Source organism: Habropoda laboriosa, unplaced genomic scaffold (genome assembly GCF_001263275.1).
Source record: "Habropoda laboriosa isolate 0110345459 unplaced genomic scaffold, ASM126327v1 scaffold816, whole genome shotgun sequence".
Taxonomy (NCBI): domain Eukaryota; kingdom Metazoa; phylum Arthropoda; class Insecta; order Hymenoptera; family Apidae; genus Habropoda; species Habropoda laboriosa.
The window spans coordinates 54,073-62,997 of record NW_017101002.1 but is presented as its reverse complement, the minus strand read 5'-3'; the positions used below and the strand labels follow the sequence as shown (position 1 = coordinate 62,997).

The 8,925-nt window shown below is 45.4% G+C and overlaps 1 protein-coding gene across 1 annotated transcript in view; it reads left to right on the top strand.

The window, feature by feature from the left end:
- Positions 1-793: 793 nt before the first annotated feature.
- The window catches only part of LOC108577764, an 11,327-nt gene continuing 3,195 nt past the window's right edge, over positions 794-8,925 (top strand). Inside the window, exons 1-14 of the mRNA XM_017940963.1 lie at positions 794-937; positions 2,028-2,320; positions 2,453-2,630; positions 2,715-3,161; positions 3,260-3,566; positions 3,631-4,217; positions 4,292-4,418; positions 5,128-5,312; positions 5,431-5,835; positions 6,009-6,537; positions 6,712-6,918; positions 7,005-7,210; positions 7,291-7,518; positions 7,601-7,862. Of these exons, the coding sequence (XP_017796452.1) occupies positions 794-937; positions 2,028-2,320; positions 2,453-2,630; positions 2,715-3,161; positions 3,260-3,566; positions 3,631-4,217; positions 4,292-4,418; positions 5,128-5,312; positions 5,431-5,835; positions 6,009-6,537; positions 6,712-6,918; positions 7,005-7,210; positions 7,291-7,518; positions 7,601-7,862 (4,105 nt within the window). The remainder of the gene's footprint in view (positions 938-2,027; positions 2,321-2,452; positions 2,631-2,714; positions 3,162-3,259; positions 3,567-3,630; positions 4,218-4,291; positions 4,419-5,127; positions 5,313-5,430; positions 5,836-6,008; positions 6,538-6,711; positions 6,919-7,004; positions 7,211-7,290; positions 7,519-7,600; positions 7,863-8,925) is intronic.

Sequence of the window (8,925 nt, the reverse complement as noted above, 5' to 3'; positions counted from 1 at the left end):
CGTATCGCTGTGTGTATATTTCGATCGAAACAACCCCACAGGAACCTGTTGCCATTAATCCCATCGATTGAATTTTTTCCCATTTGCTCGCCAGTACGTGTACTCTACCACGGATAATTTAGGATCGAGTTCGCGCGGCTTTACCGTTCTCTCACACGCGTTCCTCCGTTTTAAAGCTCTCTACCGACCATTGCTTTCACGTGCACCTTCCACGTGGCATTGTCACGGAAATTTGTTGCGACCGTTAACCATGGCCTCGTGTTGGGGAACGCTTTAGGAACTATTCCGGTTTCCGTTTAACCCTTTGCATACGAACGTGACGGAAAAGACAGAGAAGAAAGGAAAATAGAGCGTGAGGGAAATGAGAGTAGATTTATGGTATACAAAGGAAAGAAACTAGAGTGAAAAATTGAGACTAAATTTATGGTAAAGAAAGAAAAGAAACTGGAGTATAAGAAGAGAAAGTAAGAAAGATTGAGAGTAGATTTGGCGGTATACAAAGGGTTGAACGCGAAACGTATCCTTTTTTCCACGGGTATACGTGCGAAGAGTGTTAAACAATCGACTATTTTCAGTCGATTTACGCCCCGGGGCTTGGGTATATCGTAGGGGGCAGGATGGAAAAAGAATTCGTTTTCGCACCCAGAGAATCGTACGCCTAATCGTGGGATCGTCGTGTGCAGCCTGGCAGGCCCCGCAAAAGCCGCCAATTAATTAAGATAGCTCCTAGATACACGGTAGATCGATAGGGACTGGCCGTGATAAAGACGGGCGAGGGTTTCAGACTTCAGGGATGTTGCAGTGCTGTGGTGTTGGAGGTGGCGCTTCCACGGCACCTCAGGCTCCGCAGCTGCAGGATACCGGATCTGCTGTCGGGACTACCACCTCCACGAATACCACCATCATGCAGGACGCAGTTATTGAATCCATCCTCGAGGTAAGTTTTCCTACACTTTGCAACTATTTCTCCACCGATTCTTCCCATTTTTTCTCGCACCTTTCGACACGTTCGCTGCCAACCGAGTCGCACATGTGTCACTCGTCAATTTCCACGATGAAACGGTATTCTTTGTTGTAGTTCGTGGTAGAAAATGTAAAGTTCGAGTATTTCTATAGTATAGAAATATATAGATGTCGAGAATGTAAATGAAAATAATTGGTAGGATAGACGACGGTAGCGAACGTGTTAAGTCTTTTCTTTCAAGTCACCCTTGGGACACGGCATGTTACTTTCGACGTTTCCTAATTCAAATTTCTAGTAACTAGTTGCAACGGTAATTGGAACGAAATGATTTTGTATAGTTTCTCCCGGTAGAAAATGTAAAAACGAATCGACGTAAGAAAGTATTACGTAGAAAAATAATGTGCACGTAATAATCATGTGTTGTAACACGCATCACGTGAGTATATACGTTCGTTTCCGAGGGTCGACAAAAGCTTATCAGCGAGACTTGTTCGTCAGTCGACAGATATTGATGTTCTAAGCGAATTTTCAGCGGGGCGGGAAGGATTCGCTTTAATTAAATAGATAACCTGCGGTAGCGTTTTAGCAACCTCGTGGCACTCTTTTTTTTCTCTCTCCACGGTTCGATCGGTTTTTCAACATTTAGGCGGGGTGGATGGTAGAAAACGGGCAGGTTTGTGTCTTGTGTGGAGTAAGTTGGATGTAAGTGTAAGTTCGATTGTACCTACCTCCGAGGCATTCCGAATACAAAGGCTCCTTTCATTATTAATGTCGCGCGGATGATTCTCGTCATGGATCATACTCCCAGTCCCTGCGGGTTATTAAAAGTGGTTATCTACCTTCAGTCACAAGTATTAAACGGAACTTGACGTTCCTGTATTTCGGAGCTGAGTCCACGTCAAGATAAATTGGCACGAACGGACATCGATGAACGATGCTTCGGTGTCGGTCACCTCCGGTCTCTACCGATAACGAAGATTCCTCCATGCAAAACACCGTATTTGTTGTTGGTTTCTGTTAATTCGTTACTTTAAGTGAGACTTACTTTCAACGAAATTTCCAGCAAATGCGTGAAACGGAAGCGCGAAAGGCGGAGCTGGAGCGGCAACATGTCGATGCACAGAATCAGCTACGCGAGAAGTTAGCAGGACGATACCAAGGACCGGAATCGGTCGAAGCGCTGCAGTCAAAGATAAGGGAACTGGAGAAAAAGGGAGCATTGCAGGTGGTCAGACACGAGGAATTGTCTTTGGAATTAACGACTCTGAGACGCGCGCGAAGTAGACATTCGACCAGTTGGCCTCCAGCTGGTTCGGAAATCGACAGAATAATAGCGAAGATGGAACAAGATAATAGGTGTGTGTTTCCTAACATCGTATCTCTAATCATCTCTAATCTCTTTCACTTTTCAAACGTGTCTTTTTGAACGATCCTAGTACCTTTAGTTCGTCGTTGTTCAATCTTATTTCATTTTTATCAACCTAACAGCGCTAGTAGGATGGTACACGACATGGACCATACTCGGGTAACCATTACCACGCAACAACCCTCAGTTTCACAGGGTATTTTGCGATCTAGCTCGGAAAATCTTCCTAATCTCGGCCAACATTCACATCCACCTCATCCGCATGCTTTGAGCCTGGGAATGCCAACCCAGATCAGTCACGTATGTAAAGAAATTTGTAAATGTACATACTTCTGTTCCTCGGTAAAACGAAAGTATATCGAGAAAAGAAAAATGTTGAAACAGTACGCAGGTTCACCTATGCCCTTAACACCACTGATGCCCGGTTGTCCACCTTTAACACCGAACGGACCACCGTACCATTACAGCGAACCAATTCCACCGGCACCGTCACTCTCCACCAGCCAATCTCAACCCGCTTTCCAACAGAAGATGCAGTATCAACAACCGCAACCAACTCACACCGAGTTACCGAGTTCCCATTCTCAAAGTGCTCTGCAGACACAGCAGAAGCAACAACAAACGCACACCCACTTTACGAGCAATCAGTATCAGGAAAGTTATCCACACACGCAAACCTATCAACAGCCGCTCCAGCAGCAACAACAGCAACCGCCGCAACAACATCCGGCCTCTACAACGTACCTGACGTCATCGAGTCAAAGCGTAATACCTCATTATACGCAACCTACGCAGACCGCCCAAACTTTTCAATTGAACGGAAGTCAGCAGGTATGAATTAATCGGAAGGTACGTCGCGTAGGTGTGCGAAACGGACGAATATTCACCATTTCTCTATTAACGTTTCGTTTCCTTGTCTACGTACACAGGCAACGACATATCCAAGTTTGTCCATTACGTCGCATCCAAACGACACGTACAGTACAGGGGCGAGTAGCTTTGGTACTCAACTGTCGCATCACAACTTCTCCGTTCCACCAACGAGCATCACGCAAACCACATTGTCCTCGTTGCCACCGTATTCGACGAGCTCCTTCCATTCTACCCTGAGCGGGCTTACCAGTGTACCACAAACCGTTCTTCCTTACTCAAGCGTACCGAGCACTTACGCCACCACCGGATCCACGTACTCTACCGTCGGGACCAATGCTTTTGGCACGTCGGGTGTGAGCTCAGGTAAGACCGACGTCTGAAGCTTGTCGTTGACAATTTCTGACAAGAAAAATACCGCTATTTTCAGGTAGCACATCAACAGGCTTGTTACAAGCGATAAGTGATCCTCTACAAGCGATGCAGCAACTTTCAGCTCAATCCCAAGCGAATCAGCTTCAACAGCAGGCAATCATACAGCAGATTCAACAGAGTTTACGAGCCAGTTCGCCAACAGCAACTGCTACGACGGGTCACCACTTCCTTGGTCCAAGGCAGATGCCAAAGATACCCAGTAGTATACTTTCTAATCCCCTGGATCGACTGACCAATGACAATATCGTACCCGAGGGTCAAGTGGATATGCTGGACATACCCGGGAAAGGCAGATGTTACGTATATATCGCTCGTTTCAGTTACGAGCCGTTTCAACATTCGCCTAATGAAAATCCTGAAGCTGAATTGCCCGTTCAGGGTGGCGACTATCTTCTCGTTTGGGGGCAACCGGACGAAGATGGTTTCCTCGACGCGGAAACACTCGACGGTAGACGCGGTCTCGTTCCAGCTAATTTCGTTCAAAAATTAGTCGGCGAGGATCTGTTGGAATTTCATCAAGCTGTACTTGGCCTTAGGGACGTCGACGATTCTGCTTCTACCAACATTCCACAAGTAAGCAATGTACGTTCTACGTAGGGATTTTAACACGTTCTCCTTGCATCTTGTATCTTTGACACTTTCTTTCCCCTCTGCAGTGTTATCTACAGGACATCGACCTCGAGTTGGCGACACTGGAAGAGGGGAATCGAAATCGGCAAGCCGAACTGTCCGCGTACGCGGAGCTAGATAATATCGCGGAGGAGGACGAACAAGAGCCACCAGGTTGGTACATTTTTCTGTTGTCGTACGACGTAGAAAATTTCGTTAGTAAGCATGTAGATTATATGTTACACCGACGTGTAATTATATTTGACGAATGTTGGTGTACGTAGTTGCGTTGAAATTGAATTTAGACGGTAGATAATTAGATCAATGTTATTCGATAAGTGTTAGTTAATTAGCGAGAAACATCCATGCTTGTCGGACGTTTCGACAGAAACGTTTCTTCTACCCTGATAATTAGCGACTTGTAATTTGAAGATTAATGCGTTGATCGATGTCAAGCGTATGATCACCTTTGTAGTATTGGATTTCCAACGTATCTTCTTCGCACAGCTGTTGCTAAGTACGTGAAATGTTTCTTCTCGGTAACACTTCCAATGTGACTCGACCAAGGTATATGTACACGCACATACATACATACATGCGTACAATTATATTCTTTTCGTTTCTCTGTTGCATAAAAGAAGAAAAAAAGAAACTAAATGCATGTTAACCATTTTCATAGCGGTTATAGAATGATCTGTTCCGTTTTTGAGGGCAGAGATATGAATAAATTGACGAGCAACGTTAACGGAATCTTGCACTGTGTTAAGTATATTGGATGGTCTTAGGCTGGCTTAGAGAAATTAGATAGTGAAAGATTTTTAGCTACAGCTAGGCTTGTCTTGTCTTTTTTTTGCTGAAGAAGTCTACCTGTTTTCGGACCTAGTTCCGGCGCCACATCACCTCACCCTCGAGCGGCAGCTGAATAAGAGCGTGTTAATCGGTTGGACGGCGCCAGAGAATACCCATCAGCTGGAGTCCTATCACGTCTACGTGGATGGGGTGCTGAAGGTTACCGTCAAGGCAACAGAGAGGACTAAAGCGTTGGTCGAGGGAGTTGATTCCACCAGGGTTCGTAAACACGCATCAAACTTTTATACAATAGAACAGTTTACAAACTTTCCATATCGAACAAATTATTCTCAAGAGTCTGTCAGGTTATTTGATATCGTTCGATCGACATTTATAGCCACACAGAATAAGCGTACGATCAGTGACACACTCGAGAAGAACGTCCCGCGATGCCGCTTGTACAATGGTGATATGTAAGGACGTCGCCTTGGGTCCAACTGCTGTTAAAGCATCGAACGTGACCGCTACCAGTGCTGTCATATCATGGATGCCGAGTAACAGTAATCATCAACACGTGGTTTGCGTGAACAACGTTGAAGTTAGAACGGTGAAACCTGGCGTGTATAGGCACACGATTACCGGTTTAGCGCCCTCCACGATCTACAGGGTGACTGTCAAGGCGAAGAATCTCAGAGCGACACACTTCGAGGACCAAAACACTCAAGCGGCAAATAATTTAGCATGTCACGTCCATTTCAAAACGTTACCCAAGGGACTACCTGACCCTCCGGTCGATATCCAGGTTAACAGTTGTTCTATTACCTCTCTCTCTCTCTCTCTCTCTCTCTCTTTCTCTCTCTCTTTCTCTCTCTCTCTTTCATCTTTTGTGCGCCACAATTTGTGTGTCGTTGAAAATGAGAAGAAGAAGAAGAAGAAGAAGAAGAAGAAGAATTAATTATGCCAAATTGGTGGTAGGTGGAGGCTGGACCGCAGGACGGCACTTTGCTAGTGACCTGGCAGCCTGTTGCCCTAAACGGTTCGGCCGTCACCGGTTACGCGGTGTACGCCGATGGGAAGAAGGTCACCGACGTAGACAGCCCGACTGGTGACCACGCTTTGGTCGACATACACAAGCTGATCAGCCTGAATCCGAAGCATATCACCGTGAGAACTAAGAGCAGGGAAAGTCAGTCGGGCGATAGCTGTGCCACAGCGATTCCCTGTAACGTTCTTCGCGGTGGAACCGGGGCACATCTGCAACACGGATCTACGCACATGCAAGATCAAGGACAGCAGCAACAAACTGGCGTCGGACAACCGGACGATCCTAACAGGCATCATCGTATAGGAGGCGCAGGTCAGAGATATCCAGCGGCACCTGTACCCTCTCATATGAGGAAACACGCAAATACTAGAGTTGACGCTCACGGACAAGTTATCATTGAGACAGACGAGAATTTATCTGATAAAGAGATTTATCCTGGACAAAGCATGTCCCAGATGGGTAAGAGTTCCATTTATGTAAATCGAACTGCTCTCTTATCGTTTATTTCTCATTTTACGTTCTTTTCTTATAAGCTATTACACGACGAAACGCCTATCTTCGATCTGTAGGAAACCGGGGTCAGTTTGGAAATTTTGGAAATTTTGTTTTTCACGTATCGCTATTTTTACTTAGGCGTACCAGAGATCATCAAGGATTCGGCGAGCGAGGCGAATTACAGCGAGGAGGATGATCCCTCGCGTAGGAACAGAGGAATGTCGATACATCACGGTGGACAACATCGATACGGACCACAAATGGGACAACAAGGGCTACCCGGCACGCATAGAAGAATGGTCGGGCCTACCGGTAGACCTCAAGATCCTTATTACGAGCAACCAGGTTTGCATTAGACATACGTCCCAGTGTAACAATCTACCGCAGCGCGTATATATTTTATTTTCATCTTTCATTTCTTGTCCGCACAGACAGTCAAAGAGTCAGAGCAGCAGCTTACCGCGGTGGACGAGGAATGCAAGCTCAAGGTGGCAGTCATCCATCGAGCAGTTCTCAACAAATGAATAAGAGAACTCGTTTGTTCGTCGCTCTGTTCGATTACGATCCGAAAACAATGTCGCCGAACCCCGACGCCTGCGAAGAAGAATTACCGTTCTCCGAGGGCGATACCATCAAGGTCTATTTTCCATAGTTTTCTATCGTTCCCGTGCGAACGGAATTTCAAGGAGAGTGTCGCTTACGAAATGAATCTGTTAGGTGTACGGCGAGAAAGACGGGGACGGATTTTATTGGGGAGAATGTCACGGTAGACGAGGATACGTTCCCCACAACATGGTGGAAGAACTTAAAGACCAAAACCAACCGGGACAGGGTCAATCGGGGAAGAGAGGAAGATGGGGAGATATTTACGCCAATATGCCCGTGAAGAAGATGATAGCGCTATACAACTACGATCCCCACAAATTGTCGCCCAATGTTGATTCTGTAAGATCATTAACAAGAATAATTCCCCTGTGACACGGGGAATCGCCGTACGCGGTATTCGTAACGTATTTTGCTTCCACAGCATGCGGAGTTGTCGTTCCAAACTGGAAACGAGATTTATGTGTTCGGCGATATGGACGACGATGGATTCTATATGGGTGAATTAAACGGTATGCGCGGCTTAGTCCCAAGCAACTTCCTCACCGAAGCACCGGATCAACCGCCGCAAGGACAACTTCCTCCGGGAAATAGAAGACAGCCTGGTCAAAGTCAAGGACCTGGAGTAAGAGGACCGCCTCCTCCACCGCGAGAACCTCCTCCTCCTGGTCATCGACGAGGCAAAGGTAAAAACTTGAAACTGATCGCCGTACAATCTTTTATCGTTCACGGTGCCGCGTATCGTGGCACGAATAGCTCCTCAAGCCAAGTACACGATGTAACGATCTACCTTTTGCCAATGCTCTTCATCCTCGGTGCGAAGCTAAAGAAAAGAAGCGAAATTTTCAATGACGATGTAAACGAGCAGCGGAAAAATCGAGCGCAGCGGTCGAAACTGAGGATCGAGACTGAGAAACGTTTCTACGAAGATGAAAATAGAAAATAACATGGCTCGAGGGGTTGAAATACATACATTCACACTGGCGCCACGTAGTCGACCGACATCCGGTTAAGTCTGCTTGAAAATCTGAACGATGACGAGTAGAAACGATAGTTGCTTTTTAAAACGGAAGAAAAGAAGAGAGAAAGAAAAAAAGCTGTGGAAAAAAAAGAGTAATTGGACGTCAGTGTGGATAAAACAAACGAACGAACAAAAAAAATATATATACATACAATCGGCAAGCAACACAAGACACGAAATTAGATGTGCCAGACGACAGGGCAGAAGGGTGACACAAGTTTACGATCGAGCCCGATCTATTCACAAGGCCCGATCCTCCCTCTATTAATCGAAGCAGAGCTTACGTTTGTTTTTTTAGGGGTGTGCGTACCGATCTTGCAAATATTACCGAGAGGTTGCGATACAGTGTATAAACAACGTGCCGGCTATTTCGATAAAAGGCATTCGAGTAAGTCCACCCGGTGCATATTTCTCTTCAGGGGCTTTATTTTTGTGTAGTCATTTTTCTAATAGCAAGTTTCTAGGAATTCGTGCGAAAATGTCGCAGATATATTTATAAAGTCCCATTAACGTGATTACTATTATTATTAATTAATTATTATACAAAGTTTCGAATTACATGTGTCCGCGCGCAATGTTGTGAAAGCTATATTTTGTACTTGCAAATTTACTTTTTTTTTCTTTAGGAACACGTGTATTGCCATATGCAAAACGATTTTCTATATCTCTACCTAACCTATCTATCTATTATACATATATACATCTATATATATACAATAAAACACTAA